Genomic DNA, 23,367 nt, shown 5'->3' with positions numbered 1-23,367 from the left:
TTTTTTTTGGTAATTTTGTGTCTCTTTTTGGTAATTTTGTTTCCTTTTTTTGGTCAATTTGTATCTTTTTTTTGTCATTTTGTGTCTTTTTTTGGTCATTTTGTGTCTTTTTTGGTCAATTTGTGTCTTTTTTTGGTCATTTTGTGTCTTTTGGGTGATCTGAACTGTGTGTGTGAGATTCTGTTCAGTGAGCGGGGGTCGCGGACAACATGCATGTTAAATTTGGGGTCGCGACTCAAAAAGGTTGAGAACTACTGTCCTACACCAACAAAACTTTGATTATAACAAAACACTTAAAACAACAAAAACAAACAAGACAAAAAACAAACAAAAACCCATACAACCCATACATGTTTACATCTCAAAAACAATTAATATATTAAATATTATTGCTCCTAGCTCTGAGATGAATGAACTCTGTGTGTGTGTGTGTGTGTGTGTGTGTGTGTGTGTGTGTGTGTGTGTGTGTGTACCTGCATGTCGTCTCCTCGGAGGACGTTCCCTGAGAGGTCCAGATGGACCAGGCTGCTGGGGATGGACGGGTTGGCACTCAGTGACTGGCAAAGGCTGTTCACCCCTGAAACACACACACAAACACACACACACACACACACACACACACAGTAGTGTCAGCATTATCGCAATGCTGAAATCTCCATTTGATGTTTTGACAGCACGTTGAAGGAAATAGCAGAGGAAATGAGTGGCGGGTGAAGACAGGAAGGAACGGGAGCAGAATGTAAAGTGAATGAATGGAAAGTGGGAAGAGAATGGCTTGTCATGGTCGTGCTACGTCTTTGTTATGAAGAGTAGGCTTTTATTTTTTATATGCCACAAGAAAATATATCAAGAGAAATTGATTAAAAATGTTATCTGTTCATTTCACTAGGCAGAAAATGTTTGCGTATGCCTGCTTTGCACGCATGGATTTCTGTTGCACAGTGTGTCGTGATATCGACTTTCTGTGAGCACAACCGCTGACCCGTGTCACGTCTATCACACGGCTGACACTCTGAACGAGCAGTAAATCATGGCGTGACTGTCAAGTGACTGACTTGACAGGGAGCTAGACAGCTGAGAAGAGATGAAAAAGGAGGAGTGATGAAGAAATGAAGAAATGAAAGACGAGAGAAACACAGAAATAATACAGATAATGAAGAGAGGCAACATTTCTGATATTCAAGATTTCTGCAATGGATGCAAACGTTTCAAAATGTTTAACCCATAAGAACCCAGACCCAGTTATCCTTAAAGGATGTGTTCTATTAGTTGACCACATAAAACACATTTCTGATGTTTTAAAAAAAAAAAAAAAATGTTACCCCTAAATGCCAAGATGTTTGATGTGACATATGAACGTTACATTGGCCGTTTATGGTATTTATGTTTATGATATTTCTTATTTTAAAATAGAAAAAAAAAAATTGGTGTCTCTGTAAGCAGAAAATGTGTCTTTTTCTTTTGCATTTCCATAACATATATCAAAATTGTGACTTTAATTTGTTCAGTTCCCTATTAACGGTTTAGAATTGTTAAATGGGTTTAAACTTAGCCAAGTAACAAAAAATAAGCTTTTTAAAATGAGCTACTTTTTTCACATTTCTATTCCCAGTCACAGCTACATTTTGGAGAAGCCACTTCCTGTTAAAGTCACATGACCACCACACCAGGGTGTTGAGTATACGTTACTTAGGGATTTAATGAGTTAATGTGAAGCATAAAGCTGAATATGGGAGATTATTATTATTATTATTATTAAGATTTAAAGTGTTTGTTACATGGGTGTCACCATTGGTTCTTATGAGTTAAGTTACATTCAACTGGAATTAAGTTTAAATGACTAAATCACAAATCGGATTCAGCTTCATCAAACAAAATCAGTGCTAAAAAAGAATAAATGTACTCAAGAATCTATTTTACCTTTGAATGTTGGGGTCTTTCAGGGTAAGGATTATGGATCAGGCCTTTAGCCAGACGAGCAGGGCTCAGTTTAAGAAGCTAAACTAGAGTGTGAAATATGATCGCTCTTTATTGATTGCCTGAGAGCAGAGCATGTTTACAGACGGTCCCTAAAGACGGTGCCTGGTGCATTTACTTTGGGTGAGAACCAAGAAGAAATTTTACCTGCGACTGATTGTTGACAGCGGCTACATTTAATCTAGAAATGATGATAAGAATGACTACAAATCCCCAGACGTGTTTTGCAGAAAGGCAATCAGCCCCTTCATAGCATTTCATTAAAGGCCATTACTGCAGAAGGATTTTTTCCATCATGCCAAATCGTTACGGCTTTACTTACTGAAGGAAAGTGGTCTAGTAAGCAGCAATTATGCAAATGAATCTGTTTACAGATTGTGTCAGCACACTCAGACACTACAAATACACATTCTCACAACTCACTCACAGAGTTAATAGTGCAATAATTAAGTGTCATTAGCAGCCCAGTGGTAGGTTTGATCAGATTAGTGGAAGATGTAGATGGCACTTGATCATAAGGGAGCACGTACACTACCGGTCAAAAGTTTTAGAACACCCCAATTTTTCCATTTTTTATTGAAATTCAAGCAGTTCAAGTCAAATGAACAGCTTGAAAGAGTACGAAGGTAAGTGGTGAACTGCCAGAGGTAAATAAAAAAAGGTAAGGTTAACCAAAACTGAATGATAATGTACATTTCAGAATTATGCAAATAGGCCTTTTTTCCATTTTTGAATTCTTTTCATGTCTTTGTAAGTCATTTTGTGTCTTTTGGTGTCTTTTTTTGTCATTTTGTGTCTTTTTTTGGTCATTTTGTGTCTTTTTATAGTCCTTTAGTTCAACATAAAATGTGATTTCGAGTCTTTTTTAACTTTCAAAACACTATCATGCTCAATAAAGAATTTTAAATGTTGCAAATGTGCATTAATTTCGGAGTACACTGAGACATTAAACTGCATAATTTTCAATTAAATTCTGGAAAAGTTGGTGTATTCTAAAACTTTTGACCAGTAGTGCACATGGAAAATCTCACAGGAAAGCCAGCTGATAACAAAACAATATTTCTATTATTTTAGTTTTTAATCATTTCATCCAACTCCATTTTTTAAAAATCGTTTTGAGTAACTGTACACAAAAAAGTGAAGCCAGCACCTACCTTTGGGTGATAGTGAGGTTTTGGAGAAGTTTAAATGCTTGAGCCCCATACGAAGTTTCGCAAACTGAGCACCCAGGGAGGAGATACCTGCAGGAAGGGAGAGGAGACAGACAAGGACAACTGATTCTCCTCATATTGACCAGACAAAATAGTTACTACAGTTAGCTCAAAATCGTGCTGGCAGATTGGCCCTTCATTGCTCAAGACGCACTAATATTGCCAATATACACACTCGTCTGTCCTGGTTCTCAGTTGAAGTTAAACTCCATTATAGTCTTCTCACATTTTTCAGAAATATACTATTTAATCAGACACCTGAATACTTCTTCAACCAATTGCAAAGCACAAGAAACAGACACAACCATTCCACCAGGAGTGGCAGCTCAGGTCATTTAATACCTCCAACACCAAGAACAAACATATTCAAACGCACAGTTATCTATTGTTCAATAAAGTCATGGAACTCTTTGCCTCCTCACATCTCTAGCACGCCAAACAAATTACTTAAGACGCACTTGATGCCGCCCACCAAATGAATGATTACTAATATGTTGCGATTTATTTTGTTTTCTTATTTTATTTCTTTTTCGCTGCTACATCTGTAGCCGGATGATTCTTCCTTTTAAATATTCTTTAATGAAATGATAAATTATAAGTGTATACAGCTGATATTGACACTATAGACATCTGAATTTTACAGTATAACATTTGTCGGGTAAATATGAATGTAGAATTTTTTGTCGGGTAAATATGAATGTATTCTGAATTTTTTACAGTATTGCATGTATGTATTAATTGAGTTTGTTATTGTTTTTCTTGTATGCACTGTTTTTGTTTATGTTGTTTGTATGTTATGTTCTATGTCTTTTAGGGACCCCAGGAAGACTAGCAGTCGCCAAGGCGTCAGCTAATGGGGATCCATTCAATAAACAATAAACAACATAGAGACAAAATGTCAAAAATTGTATGGATTTGTCCTTTTGGTAAATTTTTACATCAGAACAAAGAAGCCAATGATCGACAAACTCCTTAAAATCTGTCGTGTGTTTACATGCAATTGCCTGAATATTTGGTGGAATGTATCTTTAATTCATGCGTCCTGGAGAGACTGAGAGGCCCAAGGACAGAGGTGATGAAATATTAAACTTGTTGAACTCACTGCACTGTAACAAGTGAACCTAAACTGTCTTTACACTATACTATGTGGTATTTATAGTATACAATGCATGCATTTTTAATCTGAATGTTTAATGTCTTTAATATTTGACTTTGGTAGGAGAGTTACCTTTCATTTCTGATGTAGAACAGAGGTGTTAAGAACAGAAGTGTACAGTATAATAGAGCAGAGATGAATACATTAGACTACATTAGAGCAGATATCGTACCTCTGTCCTCCAGTGGGTTGTTGGCAAGATTAATGGTTGTGAGTCCTGAGCTGGGGTTGTGGGCCAGGGCAGCAGCTAGCTTCTGGGCAAAATCACTGTAGAGTGTGAAAGAGTAACAGTTTAACAGATTAACAGTAATATGTTGTATTTTGCTTTGACATTTATTAACCCTTTATCAGGCAAAGAACTATATTTGGTAACTTCAGGTAATATTTCAAGAAAAAAGTTGCAAATTTACTAGATTAAAGTGGCAAATCTACAAGAAAAAAAGTCGCAGATTTAAGAGATTTAAAGTGGCAAATCTGTGCAAAAAAAGTCGCAGATTTACGAGAGGAAAAAGTGGGAAAAAAGCAACTTTTTTCTCCCAGATTCACCACTTTAAATCTCATAAATCTACGCATTTTTTTCTCGTAGATTTGCCACTTTAATCTCGTAAACTTTAATCTCAAAATATTATTTTCTTATATTTCTTATATATTCTTATATATTTTTTTATTATGTTTTTTTTACACATTCTGGCAGTATGTAATATCCTCCAATATTCTCTAGGGTTGAAATTTGGAATTTGCAAGTATTTCAATGAGTGCCCTATTAAGGGTTAAAGTGGTGAATCTGGGAGAAAAAAGTTTCTTTTTTTCCCACTTTTTTTCTCGTAAATCTGCAATTTATTTCGCACAGATTTGCCACTTTAAATCTCTTAAATCTGCAACTTTTTTTCTTGTAGATTTGCCACTTTAACCTAGTAAATTTGCAACTTTTTTCTCGAAATATAACTGGAAGTTACCAAATATAGTTCTTTGCCTGATAAAGGGTTAATTAATAGTTTTATTAAAATATGTTCAGCATTATCAAATTGAATTACACTAAATCAAACATTTGGCACAAGTAAAATTTGACGTTTTGTTGTAAAATCTTGTGATTTAGTTATGTATATTCATAAAGCTAGGGGAATTGTGAAATATTTTTTGTGAAAAAGGGCTTAAATTGAGGTGGGAAGTCCTGACTGAAAAGCTCAGATCCTACACTTCCCACAATGCAACCCTTCCTGTTTGAAAAATGCAACATTTCTCCACACCAGGGGGTTGTAACACACAGTTCAAATGATTACACTTGAGTAACTTTCACACTTGACAAAGCTCTGCAAGTATTCCTTTAAGTGTGAGTTAATTGACCTTTACAAGTAACATGTAAAACTGTTGGGATGCCCCTTTAAAGTCTGAACAAGCTCACGTTTTGAGTCCTGCATTATCCAGAACCAGCTCTTCCAGTCGACTGGAGCGAGACACGACCCGAAGGATCTGCTCACACACATCTGCAGACTGAAGACACACACACACACACACACACACACACACACAGCAGTAAAAACTTTTGTTAGACATAGTTATTTTGCAGGTAGTATTATTTAAACAGGACAGGATAATAACTCTTTAAAGCAGGGGTCTCAAACTTGCGGCCCGCGGGCCAATTGTGGCCCTCGTGATGATATTTTGTGGCCCCCACCTTGATATGAAAGTTTAATGTGAGTTTTATATGAATGGCACTTTACCGTGTTGTGTGTGGAAGGTCCCTTTAATTAAGTTTTTTGGTAATGTGTCTTTTTAAAATAATTTTGTGTCTTTTTTTTTTAGTAGGTTTGTTTTTTTGGTCATTTTGAGTCTTTTTTTTTTTTTTTTTTTTAAGAATTTTGTGTCTGTTTTGGTAATTCTGTGTATTTTTTTGTCATTTTGTGTCTTAATCATTTTGTGTCCTTTTTTTCTCACTTTGTCTTTTTGTGATTTTGTGTCTTTTTAAAGTAATTTAGTTTTTATTTCTGTCATTTTGTGTAATTCTTTAGTAATGTTGTGTCTTTTTTTGGTCATTTTGATACTGCCTCCAGCGGCCCCCAGGTAATTTGAGTTTGAGACCCCTGCTTTAAAGTGTTCTTTAGTAATAAATAATAAAACGGTGGATAGTAGGGATGACATGAAAGGTGAAAAAAGATATCTTACATATTATGAGTCTCACACTCACAGCTGCACATTAGATCTCAGCTAACTGATCTGTTAATCATTAAAAGCATTAAAAAATATTCTAATTAACTGAACCAGCTCCAGGGGTTCAAATTAATTTTTATGGAGAACAGGAAAGCTTGGATTGAAGCATTCAAGGTCACACTGTAGGAATAAACACATAAATTCACTTTTGGTACACATGATTCCCACAAGTGTTCTTGTGCAAAATGCTGTTTAACTACTCTGGAAAGTTTTTCATTCATGCCAATAAAAGCTGCACTGCAGGACGTAAAAAACAACAACACAGAAGTGAATTCTGTCTCTTTTGCTTAAAGACCATTAAAGCGTGACAAGGAGAGACTGGGGACAGCAGACTTTAGACACTTAAGACGGAGAAAACTTGTCTCGCTTCTGTGGTCTCGACACCACAGGAGACAGTGTCGGGGGAGCAGAGGAACTCATATTTAGACCAAATTAAAAATTCAACAGTTGGACGTTGGTGCCCTACCTAGATGTTCACTGACCCAGTTCACTGTGTGCTGCGTCATACTGTAGACAAGTACACATGTAGACAAACACACATCCTTTTTCTACATTAACCCATAAGAACCCAGACCCATTTATCCTTAAAAGAAAATTATTGGGGATATACCACAGACCAAGTGGACCACATAGAACACATTTATTATGTCAAAGATCTGTGATGATGATTATTTTTATGATAGTTTTTATTTGAATATAAATAAATTGACACCTTTTCTGCTTACAGAAACACAAATTTGTCTTTTTCTCTGCATCTCCACAACATATATTAAAAAAATGTGACATTAATAGTGCTGTTTAACAACAAATTAAGTTTCAGATTTGTTTTTACGTAACAAAATAATAATAAATCAATAATAAGTAAAAGCAAATAACAAACCCTAAAAGGTTTAAATGCAATAAAGGACACCCTATTAACAGATTAGAATCATTAAATGGGTTTGAATTTAGCCTAGTAACAAAAAATAAGCTTTTTGAAATTAGCTACTTTTTCCACATTTGTGTTTCCAGTCACAGCCACATTTTGGAGAAGTCACTTCCTGACAAAGTCACATGACCACCACACCAGGGTGTTGAGTATACGTCGTTTAGGAATTTAATGAGTTAAGGTGAAGCATAAAGCTGAATATGGGAGATTCTAGAAGATTTACAGTGTTTGTTACACGGGTATCACCATGGGTTCTTATGGGTTAATCATCTGCACTGATTCATAACACAAACATTTTCCATCATAAAAAAACAGAACTTTACTGAACCATTGTCTGGTTGTTATTCTTGGTAATTGACATTCATGCTATAAGGGCCTGTTTCTCACAACCAGCAGCCTTAGTTTGGCCAAAAACACTGGCGACATTGTCCCACACTGTTATCTACAGTGAGGGGGAGAGAAAGAGGGGAGAAAAAGAGAGAGGGGTGAGACAGCGAGAGAAGAAAGAGACTGTTGTTCACATGTTTACTCTGTGTAACTGTGAAGAGGAATAAGAGTGATAGAGGGCAGCGAGGGATGACACATAATACAGGAAAAAGCAGATATGAGGGTAGTGAAGGATGAAATGGAGAAAAAGAAGGGAGAGAGGAGTCTGTGGAGGAGTAGCAGAGAGAGGGAGCACACAAAGGAGCCAGTATTTTCACAATAAAACTGCTGGGGACGGCACAGTGACACTGTCAGCAGGTGCACTGCACCATTTACCACCATTAAATAAGAGCCTTGTCACGCTGGGCTGTCCTGACCCTCCGTCCTGCTGAAATACATCACACACACGTTCACATGGACATGCACACACGCTGTGCGATCATGAGGTAATCAGGAGGAGAGTCCTCTTATCTCCGCTGCCCTCTCCTCTTCTTCTCCTCCTTTCTCATTTTCGGCTCGGCATCTTGATTAAAGCGCAAGACAAACAGCCTGATTGAACTGAGGATGAGCAGCATAATCCCTCGCTGTGAGAGCCGGCTGTGTGTGTGTGTGTGTGTGAGTGAGGGTGTTTGTGAGGACGTGTGTGTGTGTATGAGGGTGTTTGTGAGGACATGTGTGTGTTATATTATCCTGTCTACTGCACTAGGAGATTACTTATCTGTTGGATTGAGATGGTTCGACCGTAATTTAAGCCTCAGGCTGGTTCATTTATTGTTTCCCAACTTTCTCTCACTCACATTTTCTTTTTCTTTCTGATTTTTAATCCATAGACATTTCTTTTAGATCAGGGGTGTCAAACTCTGGCCCGCGGGCCAAATTTGGCCCGCAATGTAATTTTATTTGGCCCCCGAGGCAATACCAAATTATTATAGTATTATAGTAAATTAATGACATTGATGTGTTTTTTATTTGAAATTTGATTTTGCATGTCTGCACTATTTAGTTATATATTGTATGTTCCATATTTAATGTTCAAGCAAAACATGTTTGGTATATATTAAAAGGTTTATTTGTTCAATGTTGGCCCGCGATTTTATTCAAGTTTTAGATTTTGGCCCATTGTGTATTTGAGTTTGACGTCGCTGTTTTAGATACTTCTAATGCAGCTGTTCACAGTTGCACAGATACAATAGTTCAGGCTCAGTGTTGCCCTTGAGTTGAACTTTTACATGTCAATAGAGTTGGCAGGAACATCAGCGAGAGAGAAAGATTCCAAAGCTGGAAATGTCTAGTTCCTCTTCAGTCAATCTCCTGCTCTGGCCTCATTCTTTAAATCTGATCTCTTTCCTGATAATACGACTCATTTCCTTATTCATCTGGCACCTCACAAATTCACTCTGTCCACTCACCTCTCCATTGACCTTTATCACTGCTCTGTTTGCTGTCATCACTTTTTCCCTTCTTATCGTTCTTTCTAAGTTGTTACTGTTTCTACTGGCGCAGAATCAAAAACAACTCACGCTCCGGAGCACATCCGTGCACCCTGTGATTCTCCATTATCACCATATAAACAGGCACACAGATAAAACAATGGGAAAATGAGACTAAAGTTTCCTTAAAGACACCCAAAGGAGTTGTTGTTGCATTAAATGGTAACCAAATCAGCAGTTTGCTTCTTTGCATGACAAACACGACATAACAATTGTCCGAAACACAAGAAGTGGTATCTATGGCTGTACACTTGACAATAAAAACATTTGAATAAACATGTGCTGAAACCGTCCTAACACAAAAGCCTCAGGGTCCACACTAATCTGGGATAGAAAGGACACACGTTGGTGCCCATGTGCCTGTGTGAGTATTTGAGTCTAAATATGCACATGGCTCAGCGAGGGGCCGGATTTTCAAATTCAATACAAAAGGAATTGTCTGTGACGGAGGCGTGAGATAATTGTTTGGACTGAGGAAGCTGCGTGTGGTAATTGGTGAGACTGAGCGAAGCCCTGAGACGGAGAGTTGGTAATGGAGTGCTGCAGGGGGGCAACAGCCTGAGACATTGAGCCCCTTTGTCTCGTCAGGATTAAGAGTCTTATCACACGAGAACATTGGACTGATCCTCAGTCAACAGACAGGAGGGGAAGAAGATGGAGGAAACAAAGGGGGGAAAATTATATACAGGCAGATATATACACACTGCAAAAAAGCCAACCTGTATTTTTTGGCCTGAAACAGTGATTTAAGTTGGTAAAACTTGGAAATATAAATTATTGACATTTAGGGCAATAATATAAATTAGCACAACAAAGGAAGCCAGTTGTCTGCTCAAAAACAAGTTTGTGAGTTGTTGTTACTTATATCTTTAAGTTGGGGTTCACAACAAGGGGCAATAGTTCTGCTAACTCTTATTTCTTTGTTGTGAAATTCAGTCATTAGCGAAAGCTAGGGGCTAACTGATGCTAGCGGCTAACTGATGCTAGCGGCTAACTGATGCTAGCGGCTATCTGAGGCTAGCGGCTATCTGATGCTAGCGGCTAACTGATGCTAGCGGCGCTGCTTGTTACAGCTACAAGAGTAGCCATTAGCATATCAATGCTAACTCAAAATTGTGGTCACAACATTAGCTAACATTTCATAGCGGCGTTACAATCGTGCCACTTCAGCACATTGCAGAAGTTAGCAGAAGTAAGGATTAAAAGTTATTACAATGTAAAATTATAAGTTAGTACAACTTACAGTTGAGTTGACAAAAATCTGAATTCAGAGTTGAGCGAACTCAAAAACAAAACTTAAAATATTTAGTTTAATTGTCCAACTTAAAATTTTATCGAAGTTTGTTGCCTTGAAATTTTGAGTTCACCCAACTTTTTCTCTCTCACTCTACCCAAGGTAGAGTGAGAGACATGTAGTGTACTAAATGCAGTCATAATATTTTAAACATGACATAAAAAGTGACAGATATAATGGGATATAATGGTTTATGAGCATTCATAATTAATTAATAATACTAAAATCTACAATTTATTTCACAAGAAGCCTCAAGCAGACTTTCAGAGAGAAGCATGAACTTTACTGACTTAATTACCCACAATTAATTAAAATATAGATGTGACTTTGTAATTTTTCCCATTGCCGATGAAACAAAACAAAATCAACTCATTATGAATGTGTTAAACTGTATTAAATCATTATTTAAACCATGTATGCCAGAAATAATATTCAATCACACCATGATACAGTATTATGGAAAAGTATAGACTACTGAGGAATCTAATATGCATTGTTTTACTGCAGCCTGTCCTGTAAAAGCTGTGCAGTGAAACGGCAAATAAACAGGCTGAGAAAAATCCCCCCAAATAAAAAAAGAAAGCTCTTTCAGTGTAAGTTGTATCCTATTTATTCAGCCGCTCAAAAAAAAAAAAAGCCATAACCAAGTGCTGCAGGGACCATGATTTGCTGTTGTCACTTTTAACGTTTCTACGGCAACCAGTGAAACAGACTTGAAGGTTGTCTATCAGACCCTCGCAGACATGATGACAATGAACATGTTACAGTACGTCTGACTGAAGTCTGCGATGGCTCAGTTCCCATCAGCCTCAGCTGTGCTTTGTGTTTAGTGCCAATTAGCAGATAATAGCATGCTAATAAGCTAATCTAGGATGGCACTGAGCAATACACATTACCTGTTAAATATTAGCATGTTAGAATAACCATTGTGAGCTTGTCAGCATGCTAACAGCCTCACAGAGCTGCTAGCATGTCAGTTGAGTCTCTGTCTTGTTTACACAGTGATCCTCCATGTTTGTGTCTCTGGTAGCCTAGTGCTTGATACCGGTATACAGACGGAGAGAGACAGCCCAGTCCAAACTTTACAAACTGTCACATTTTTTTGGCACAATAGAAAAAAATACAAACACATATTATAACAGTCAAAGCAAAAGAAACTACAACCATGCAGTAATTTTCATTTTTACATTTGAGGTCAAGGTCAATAAAGTTAATATTATTATATTATTATCATACTGATTGGTCAGATGTCATGGTGTCACTGTCTGTGACATAGCCTGATCGTTGCTGATTAGCTGGAAGAAATCCATGTGTTTCTATGACCAAACAGAGAGACATTTAGATCTCCACTGAAGTTACCAAATATAGTTATTCGCCCGATAAAGGGTTAAAAACATAGCACAAACAAACTGACAGGCAGGGAGACAGAGAGAGACACATCCATCCATTTGTCTAGGCCTGCTTAACTCTGCTGGAGTGATGGAAGAATATCTGGCTTTTTATGTAATTTTCTAGCTGCAGACTAAGACTAAACAGACATAACCTGTGAACACATAAAGGAACTACTGGGAAATAGAGAGGTAATAAAGTGACATATTGCCTCTTTGATATTTAAGCTGCCCTTACTGAGATGCAAACTGCACTGCACTGCAAAAAAAAAGAAAAGTTGGGTGAACTCAAAATTTCAAGGCAACAAACTTTGATAAAATTTTAAGTTGGACAATTAAACTAAATATTTTAAGTTTTGTTTTTTGAGTTTGCTCAACTCTGAATTTCTCTGGCATGATTGTAACGCCGCTATGAATGTCAGCTAATGTTGTGACCACAATTTTGAGTTAGCATTGATATGCTAATGGATACTCTTGTAGCTGTAACAAGCAGCGCCGCTAGCGTCAGTTAGCCGCTAGTATCAGTTAGCCGCTAGCATCAGTTCGCCGCTAGCATCAGTTCGCCGCTAGCATCAGTTCGCCGCTAGCTTTCGCAAATGACCAAATTTCACAACAAAGAAATAAGAGTTAGCAGAACTATTGTCCCTTGTTGTGAACCCCAACTTAAAGATATAAGTAACAACAACTCACAAACTTGTTTTTGAGCAGACAACTGGCTTCCTTTGTTGTGCTAACTTACATTATTGCCCTAAATGTCAGTAATTTATATTTCCAAGTTTTACCAAATTAAATCAGTTTTAGGCCAAAAAATACAAGTTGGCTTTTTTGCAGTGTGGGTGGACAGAATGCTAGAAACACTTCCATATCTAATGCAATCCATTTCAACAGAACCACAAACTACAGCCTCTAAAATAACCACAATTAGAAAAAACTAACATGAAACACACAACAAAATAATAGAGAACACATGGCCTACACTGACTCCCTGCCATCTTCTCCAGAGCTGAAACACCATTAGTGTAACACAACAAACACGACTGAGGATCCAGTAGTTCCTTAATGGATAGCTATCACAAGGCTATAAATAACTGAGCAGACATGATTAGTGAGCACATGAGGGGAGGATTCTGAGAAAAGGGGGGTACTAACCAGTTTGTAGTCCTTGGTGGAGAGCTTGGTGAACCACTGGTTAAACTCCAGGACTGCTATTATAGCCACCAGATCCCTGAGGAGGAGAACACAGGGAGGAAATAAAAAGGTCAAAGCTGCAATTACATATTGTTCTTTATCAGAACCACCTTAAATGTGCTGCTGACTTCAGCTAATTTGAACATACAAAATAAATCATGTCAAGCCTACAACACCTAGTTTTGTGTTTCTCTTATTCCAACTAATGTTTTCAGCCACATGGCCTCACCACAATATTTTCCATTAAATGTTGGAATGGTTTGTATCTCTCCCAACACTCACCTGTTCTCCAGATGGCTGAAGTCCTGCAGGTTGAGTTCTCTGGTGTCTTGTGTTAAATAGATGGTGTCCACATCCTGGGAAGGAAACAGTTAACCAAAGAGTGTTACCAGAGATGTCTGTTATCAAAAAAACACATCTGCAAGAAATGTCTTGCTTGTTTCTATATATAATTTGTATCTACATGACTCATCAAATGCACAGAGCTGGGACATACACAGCAGATAGAAAATATTAAAAAGCTATATTTATATACTGTTGCAGCTATCCTATTTATCAAAAGGACTTCATGCAGTTTTATATCAGCCACCAGCACTGAAGCACATTTGAACCAGAGAGATAAATAAATAAATATAATACTGACCCACTGCACCTCTTCTTTGTAAGGCAGCCCCAACCAGTCACAGACACATCTGTACATCTGAGAAAACCCACCTAAAGAAGATCGATAGTCAAATATGTGTAATTTATGTTTTCTGTTACCAAAGAAAAGTGGGATGTGGATTAAACAAATATACATGTAATTTGAAACTACAAAAATGGCAATTGCCCTTATTCACCACATAAAGCTACTATACCACTAATGTTCATTCACTGTATAAATGCACTGCAAAAAAGCCAACTTGTATTTTTTGGCCTAAAACAGTGATTTAAGTTGGTAAAACTTGGAAATATAAATGATTGACATTTAGGGCAATAATGTAAGTTAGCACAACAAAGGAAGCCAGTTGTCTGCTCAAAAACAAGTTTGTGAGTTGTTGTTACTTATATCTTTAAGTTGGGGTTCACAACAAGGGACAATAGTTCTGCTAACTCTTATTTCTTTGTTGTGAAATGCGGGAAAGCGGTGAAATTCATTAGCGAAAGCTAGCGGCTAACTGATGCTAGCGGCTAACTGATGCTAGCGGCTAACTGATGCTAGTGGCTAACTGATGCTAGCGGCTGACTGATGCTAGCGGCTGACTGATGCTAGCAGCGCTGCTTGTTACAGCTACAAGAGTATCCATTAGCATATCAATGCTAACTCAACATTGTGGTCACAACATTAGCTGACATTTCATAGCGGCGTTTAGAAATCGTGCCAATTCAGCACATTGCAGAAGTTAGCAGAAGTAAGGATTAAAAGTTATCACGATGTAAAATTATAAGTTAGTACAACTTATAGTTGAGTTGACAAAAATCTGAATTCAGAGTTGAGTAGACTCAACAACAAAACTTAAAATATTTAGTTTAATTGTCCAACTTAAAATTTTATCGAAGTTTGTTGCCTTGAAATTTTGAGTTCAACCAACTTTTCTTTTTTTGCAGTGTGACTGTAACAACCATATGCACACACACTATGAATCATTTCAGCGATAAGATGAAGAGGCACACAGTAATTGCTGTAGAGTCACAGATTCCTACCACAGGGTCCAGGCTCTGCAGGCTTGTTGTTCTCCCACAGAGTCTGCAGAGAGGTCAGCCTCTCTGGAGGCTCCATGACGAGCTTCTTCATCACTTTACTAAGAACGGAAGACAGATTAAAACATAATTAAAATCAAAATCCCTTTAAATATTGTAAACATAGCAGCTGAAGGCTACTCTCTCACTGCCTTACTTGTCAATGGACATTTTGAAAGTAAGAAGTTGCTGAGTACTGGTGAGGACGCCAATAGACACTAATTTACCTAAACCAAACAATTAATGTATAATGTTAAAATTATTAAGTCAATAGAGCATAAAAGCAGCTGCAGCTCAGAAACACAAACATCAGCTTTTGTGTCAAGTCAAAGACTTCGACCTCTTAGCAAAAAGAGGTTTTAAAGAGGTTCATGGTTTCATATCTGAGATAATTTCTGCATTTATATTTATGCTTGCTGTTGTCAACAAAATATATTAAACAAGATTCACATCCTCATTTCAATAGATATACGGGCTGTTTTTGGACATGCAGTATACTGTGGCTGTGACTCAACCACAGCAACAGTGTGTGTCTGTGTGAGTGTTTGAAACATTTTCAGTTGTTTTTTTAGAGAATAATTCAGTGAATAAAACCATAATATTAAAAAGATGGTTCAACACACCACCATTTTGGGGCTTAATGTGTCCCTGGTTCACTCAGGAGGCCACACCATTAACCCTTTATCGGGCGAAGAACCGTATTTGGTAACTTCAGCGGATATCCAAAATAAAAAATAAAAATATTTCGAGAAAAAAGTTGCAAATTTACTAGATTAAAGTGGCAGATCTACAAGAAAAAAAGTTGCAGATTTAAGAGATTTAAAGTGGCAAATCTGCGTGGAAAAAAGTAACAGATTTCCGAGAAAAAAACAACTTTTTTCACATTTACACATTCTGGCAGTATGTAATATCTTCCAATATTCTCTAGGGTTGAAATTTGGAATTTGTAAGTATTTCAATGAGTGCCCTATAAAGGGGTAATTATACATGATTTTAAGCCTTAGAATTATTTAAATGGTGAGTTATATTAACTTTCACACCCTGTAAAATTGTAAGGAATCGGGAAATAAGCTACAGAGACCAAAACCATTTTTGAACCAGCCTGTAAACATGTTTATTTCTGCTGGAAAGTTTGGCATTTAAACATGGACGTCTATGAGGATTGACTTGTTTTTGGAGCCAGCTTCAAGTGGTCATTTGAGGAACTGCAGTTTTTGGCACTTTCATGCTTTTTTCAGCTTTGGAGGTTGCCTCTTGTGTTGCACACAAACACACACAGACAGGTAGAACTCACTTTGGCGGTAGGCCGGGACATATCCTCAGCAGGCAGTTTCCTATGTGAGCGACCACCTCATTGACCTCGTCTGTAGAAAGCAGCTTCAGAGAGAAGGAGCCACGCTCGTACTCTATGAAAAGCTAAAAGGATACATCATTAATTAGTGATGCACACAAGCACACATGGTTTCACATAAACCTTCTCCAACCACACTTCAGATCAGTGGCGGTTCTAGACCAATTTTACTATGGGGGCCAAGGAGGGGCCAGTGTTTATTCAGAGGGGCACATTTTAAAAAAAAAAGCAAAGATGATATTTAAGCATTCAAAACCTTTATTTTAGCTTATTTAAAAATCTAATTTAAGTTTATTTGGAAGATACAAATACACTGATTGAAACAATGAGACAATTATAAAAAAAAATATATATATATATATATATATATATATATATATATATATATATATATATATATATATATATATATATATATATATATATATATATATATATATAGTACAGGCCAAAAGTTTGGACACACCTTCTCATTCAATGCGTTTCCTTTATTTTCATGACTATTTTCATTGTAAATTCATTAAAACTATTAATGAACACATGTGGAATTATGTACTTAACAAAAAAGTGTGAAATAACTGAAAACATGTCTTATATTCTAGTAAGCAAAGGGTGGTTACTTTGAGGAATCTAAAATACAAGACATGTTTTCAGTTATTTCACACTTTTTTTGTTAAGTACATAATTCCATATGTGTTCATTCATAGTTTTGATGCCTTCAGTGAGAATCTACAATGTAAATAGTCATGAAAATAAAGAAAAACGCATTGAATGAGAAGGTGTGTCCAAACTTTTGGCCTGTACTGTATGTATGTATGTATATATATATATATATATATATATACATACACACACACACACACACACACACACACATATACATACATACATACATACACAAGCTGCTATTGCACAATTAAACTACTATACATTGTACACATGCTGGGTTCCTTTTGTGTACAATGAGATATTGTCTGAACAATAGGTAATAAATTGTTCCATTATTCATCGTTATAAATCCATCATTTTATTATTAATTTTACACAGGGGCCACAGCAGGGGCCCCTGTAGGCCCCTGTGTAGAACCGCCACTGCTTCAGATATAAAAGACAGCTAGTCATATGTTCTTTACTCTGTTCCATCCACTGAGTCATTCTTATTTGGAAAAAAATAAAACAATCTTCTGTGTAAGAATTGTTTATTGGGAGTGAAATAGTTCAACATATATGCATTATGTGTTTATATAAAGTATATACATTTTTAGCTGACTCCCTTGCGTGCCATTTCCATTTACCCCACTGAATCTATCCGGCAATTATATCAATCACAAGAATGAAGCCAAGATGCCAATCTATCCACTCAACCACATCTTTGTCTTAAGTTAAAGTAAAGATTTAATGACATTTACCAAGACTGGCTAACCATTTCAGCGCACACCGCATTATGCAAATGCTGATGTAAGGGGATGTCTCCCCTATAGGCCAAAATTAACATAATCCTTGCTGATACTTATTAAACATGAGAGACCATCAGTCAAGATATTAAGAGGACTGACATCTCTTGAGATGAGTGGGAGAGAGGTTCAGCTGCAGGAACGGTGCGGTTAGTGACGGATTATCATATTTTGTAGGTAGATCCTGCTGACTGACAGCTGGACAGCACCGGTCAAAAAGCCAAATGGAAATGCTTCCCAGATGGTAAACATAATTTCAGGACTCAGATCTGTTGTTGGTGTCTCATAAATAAATATTTTTTTTAAGGATTATACGAGCATTCAAGATATTTTGCTTTCCATCCTCTTAATATATGTGCTAGTTTTATATTGTATTGAATGAAGTACTGCACTAAAGGTTCCAATAACAAATATTTTTTTTAAAGTGATACTCAAGGAACAGAATTAAAAAGCATGGCTCTGCATGAAAATACATTTCAAAAATACCTTTTTATACTGAACGAGCTAGTATTGTCACGAGCTTCCCGTTTTTGTTTATTTGGCTGTTCTGTCATAGTAAATTAGTTAAATGAACTTAAAAAGTTAACAATTAAGCCAACAACACCTCCAAAGTTAATTAACTCACATATTGCATGTCTTTAATTAGCACATTTACAGAAATGTAAAGATGACAATTTGTGGTTTTAGGCAGAGTGGTGTATTATAGAAGGAGTGATATTGGAGGGCTCAACGATATTGGCAAAAAAGACAACTTGTATTTTTTGGCCTAAAACAGTGATTTAATTTGGTAAAACTTGGAAATATAAATGATTGACATTTAGGGCAATAATGTAAGTTAGCACAACAAAGGAAGCCAGTTGTCTGCTCAAAAACAAGTTTGTGAGTTGTTGTTACTTATATCTTTAAGTTGGGGTTCAAAACAAGGGACAATAGTTCTGCTAACTCTTATTTCTTTGTTGTGCAATTCGGTCAGTAGCTTAAGCTAGCGGCTAACTGATGCTAGCGGCTAACTGATGCTAGCGGCGCTGCTTGCTACAGCTACAAGAGTAGCTATCAGTGTATCAATGCTAACTCAAAATTGTGGTCACAACATTAGCTGACATTTCATAGCGGCGTTACAAACGTGCCAGAGAAATTCAGAGTTGAGCAAACTCAAAAACAAAACTTAAAATATTTAGTTTAATTGTCCAACTTAAAATTCTATCGAAGTTTGTTGCCTTGAAATTTTGAGTTCACCCAACTTTTCTTTTTTTGCGGTGTAGTAATTTACCACTGTGTCTAGTCTTTGTGCTAAGCTAATCACATCGTAGCTTTAGCTCCATACGAACACAAATACATGAGTGGTATAGATCTTTAAGTCTCTGCAAGAAAGTAAGTGTTTAATATTTTGGTCACATAGAACGTGATGGACACTGTTTTGGTTCTTTACCTGTGTCGGCTTGTTACAGGCGATGCCCTGGATCTCCAGATAATTAAAGGAGTGTTCAACCTTAAAAAAAAAAGAGCACAAAAATCACCATTAAAATACTTTTATTGTGTCAGATATTGGGATTACCTCATAACATCCAAAAGGACATAGCAGGGATGATTAAATATTCAATGATTAGTCAAGCTACTCTATAAAAAATAAATAAATACATAAAAAATTAAAGAGTAAAATCAAATCAGTGGGGATATGTTTAGTTACTGAACTTGCATTTTAAGAAGAAATCATGCATGACAGTCCACAAAACTTTTTAAATTCAATGAGAATGCAAAGCTGTGGTTGTATCTGCAAGTATCTGAATGAATAAATGTGCAAATACGGCCTTCACGTGCTTATGAGAGAATATGTACAATCTCTGAGGGAGTAATTGTGCCTAATAACAACAGACAACAGTCAGTACAGTGAAATATGTCTGTTCCATAATAAATAGGCAGGGACACACTCATTTCTTTTTTCTCCTTTTTTTTTTGCTCCTTCACAGATTCATATATTTACATATTTTTCCTTGGCAGCATTGGACACATTTGTAGTTTCATATGAAAACTAAGATTCGGGGATGGGATACAGTTATTTAATTGTTGAACTAAATCTGCTCTGTTGTCCCACTTATGCCAGTATTTCATCTCTGCCAGCTGAATTCATTTAAAATGCAACCACTCTGGCATGCACTGTTCATTTTCTTGCTCATTTGCAAGAAAGCATTTGTTCTGAATTGCTTGCAGTGATACATGGATAAGACACTAAAGAATTGATTTTCTACTTTGTTTTAATGTTTGTCTCGTGAATTGAGAAGGAGTGGATTTCAGCTTTGATATAAAAATGGAAAGTAAATCAAAAAGGCCTCCTCTTCATTTCTCTATTCACATCCAAAAGACTTATCAAAACAAATCCAGCTTAAGACAAACATAACAGTCTTATATCCACATTTCCTATTTCTGTTACGAGAGTAAGAGAGTATTTCAGGACAAAGAAAACAAAGAAAAGCATCAGACTGCCTTTCCATTCCTAAAAAGGACAGGAAAAGATCTCCTTTAATGTGAGAGGGGGGAACCTGTGAATACAAATGTCTACTACTGTATACGGAGCACACGGTTTTCCTCCATTTCTCTTTTTCTCAAACACAGACATACAGTACAGAGCCTGAGGGTAGGCCAGGGAGCGAGGCCAGACTATTCCAGGTGGGCTCCCTGTTCCTGAGGCTTGGCTCAGAGATGAGAGGAGGGAGAGGATAAGCAGACTGTGTGTCTACTGACAGTCTGTCTACTGTCTGATGCAGTGTGTGTGTGTGTGTGTGTGTGTGTGTGTGTGTGTGTGTGTGTGTGTGTGTGTGTGTGTGTGTGTGTGCCTGCAGTTACTCACTCATGTTCAGTGTACAAGCTAAAATAATTCCACATGTAAACATGCACAAACATGAGCCATCATTTCCATTCTGTAATTTAATTGGGTGGACTGAATATTCAATAGAAAATGTTTCTAATAGGCGATAACACAGTGAACAAGAAATCAAAGCTTGGAAACAATTAGCTTTAGCAAGGACAAACATGAGTAGTTAGATTTTGTATTGTTGCTTTTATGAAATACTATGTAACAGTTTTTAAAAAAAAACCCAGACAGTGCTCAGTAGAACTGTGGAAAAAAAAGTCCTGAAGAAAGTTTCAATAAGTGGGCAGTAAGCATAAACTTGCATAAGACTGACTGATTTTTTAAAAAACTTTTAATTGAAAGTAATGAGAGATTTAGTAGCAAACTCAATTAACTGCTTGTGTCATTATAAACACATGTAAACATGCACAAACATTAGCCATCATTTCCATTCTGTAATTTAATTGGGTGGACTGAATATTCAAAAGAAAATGTTTCTAATAGGCGATAACACAGTGTACAAGAAATCAAAGGAAACAATTAGCTTTAGCAAGGACAGACATGAGTAGTTAGATTTTGTATTTTTGCTTTTATGAAATACTATGTAACAGTTTAAAGAAGAAAACATGCATTCCTCCTCTTAGAAAAGAGGCAGTATGATGGCAACTGTTAGTAAACTTTAGGCCGACACCAGAGTACTGTATAACTGTCATTACAAAATAATTTAAATCTAACTAAGTCTTGACTAAGTCTTTGAAACATCAAAGTCACACACAACAAAAAATACCATTTTGTCAATGGAGTCTGGGGGCTTTGAAGAAAACATAGAAGGCTTTAGTCCAAACTTACTCAAGGCTGTTTGACGAGAAGGTAAAGGGATGAAAACATACTCAATAGGGTGTGCACCTAAACTGATATTTATTTATTTTTAGCAATTGGTCATTTTGAGAGTATATAAGTCGACTTCCTAGAATACAGTTTATTACCTATACAGTACATTCATATTTGCCCAGGAATGATTGGAAACTCCAGTGAGCAAACATCACGTCTGCCGTGCCATATCGCATCGTTCACGATAATATCGGTATATTTTTTTTATGGTAAAAAAATGCATATCATGATATTGGCAACATTCCTACTTCTTGATGTAGTGGCGTAAGGTTGACACTTACACAACTGACTATACCGAGCTGCCCTCCAAACACACTGCTGCATTATGCATTTTGTTAGCCACAAGCTAACATTAGCTAACAATTAATGTTGTTTTAATCACAAAAAGCTACTTACTCTCTGTCGCTAAACACATGCAGCTTTCAAAATAAGAGCACAGTGTGTTAATAGAATCCACCACAGAACTTACAAGAAGACCGTCAAAATAAGATGCCTTAAATAAAACATACAAGAACCTTTATTTTCCTTTACAAAATGTCATTAAAATATGCCCCCGGAACCCCTAAATGGTTATTTTTATTATTTTCTCATACTCAAGAGTCAAGAGTCATTTTTTTTGTATTTGGCAACTGTTGAGATTTGCACTTCACACTAGATTTTAGATTTTTATTTATTTGTACAGACTAAAAAAATAAATATTTTCTACATATTTTTAAGTATTTGGTAATATCGTCAAGAATATCGTTCTCACTTAATGTCTTTTTTTGGTCATTTTGTGTGTTATTTGGTCATTTTGTGTCTTTTTTTGATCATTTTGTCTTTTTTAAAAAGGTTGAGAGCTACTGGTCTACAACAGTAGTTCTCAACCTTTTTGAGTCGCGACCCCCAATTTAATATGCATGTTGTCCGCGACCCCCGCTCACTGAACACAATCTCACACGCACAAAATGACAAAAAAAAGACAGAAAATGACCAAAAAAGGAAACAAAATGACCAAAAGACACAAATTGACCAAAAAATGATCAAAAAAAGACACAAAATGATCAAAAAAAAGACACAAAAAAGACACAAAATGACCAAAAAAAAAAGACATTAAGTGACCAAAAAGACTAAAACACATTAACCCCAATTGGGGTCCCGACCCCGAGGTTGAGAATAGCTGGTCTACAGTACCTATTGTGTAAACTAAGGGCTGTATGTTACAACATGCATCAAACAGTGTCTACACTTCACTTGAACAGGGTCAGTCAGTTCATTTCAATCAGGCAGAAAATGGCATAATAGCATACTCCACATATTGAGCGGCAGCCAGTAATAAGGTGGCTCTAGCCAATGGCAAGACGTCCTGCTGGGAGGTGTAGAGAGGAACCAAATGTCAGAGTGACTTCACCGTTCACTCATTCGTTCACTGTCCGTCTGTCACTTTAACCACTCTCCACTTTTCTTTTGTTGTATTTTCATGTAAAACTCAACTTTTAGTTTGTAAATGTAGATAAAGGTTTGATGTATGAGGGTTTAACTGTAGATGTTGGGATTTTTTGTTATTTTTGTTATTAAAACAGCACATACATGTTGCTCTACATCTTGTAGACATATCAAGTATTTTCATTAAAACATGAAAAGAAAGAAAATGGTTTAAAAAACGAAAATAAATTAAAGAAGAAAAATAAAATAAAATAAATAAAAATCACATCCTTGCAAAAGCATTTACACTCTATCACAATACTCCTATAAAGACATACTTATACCTAAATTGATAGGCAACTTGAAAATCAGAAAAAAATAAATAAATAATAATAATAAATAAAAATAAAGATAATAACGATAATTAGATGTTGG

At 36.4% G+C, this 23,367-nt stretch overlaps 1 protein-coding gene across 1 annotated transcript in view; it reads right to left on the bottom strand.

Annotated features, from left to right (window-relative positions):
• LOC131976922 (F-actin-uncapping protein LRRC16A-like) overlaps positions 1–23,367 on the bottom strand; it is a 113,213-nt gene that overhangs the window by 47,225 nt on the left and 42,621 nt on the right. Inside the window, exons 4-13 of the mRNA XM_059340141.1 lie at positions 19,219–19,278; positions 16,280–16,401; positions 14,950–15,047; positions 13,910–13,980; positions 13,549–13,622; positions 13,228–13,303; positions 5,747–5,835; positions 4,517–4,611; positions 3,132–3,218; positions 474–577 (exon numbers count right to left, since the gene is read on the bottom strand). Of these exons, the coding sequence (XP_059196124.1) occupies positions 474–577; positions 3,132–3,218; positions 4,517–4,611; positions 5,747–5,835; positions 13,228–13,303; positions 13,549–13,622; positions 13,910–13,980; positions 14,950–15,047; positions 16,280–16,401; positions 19,219–19,278 (876 nt within the window). The remainder of the gene's footprint in view (positions 1–473; positions 578–3,131; positions 3,219–4,516; positions 4,612–5,746; positions 5,836–13,227; positions 13,304–13,548; positions 13,623–13,909; positions 13,981–14,949; positions 15,048–16,279; positions 16,402–19,218; positions 19,279–23,367) is intronic.

This window comes from Centropristis striata, chromosome 8 (genome assembly GCF_030273125.1).
Source record: "Centropristis striata isolate RG_2023a ecotype Rhode Island chromosome 8, C.striata_1.0, whole genome shotgun sequence".
In the NCBI taxonomy this organism is placed as follows: domain Eukaryota; kingdom Metazoa; phylum Chordata; class Actinopteri; order Perciformes; family Serranidae; genus Centropristis; species Centropristis striata.
The sequence above is the reverse complement of the archived record's forward strand: the minus strand, read 5'-3'. Positions and strand labels throughout refer to the sequence as shown.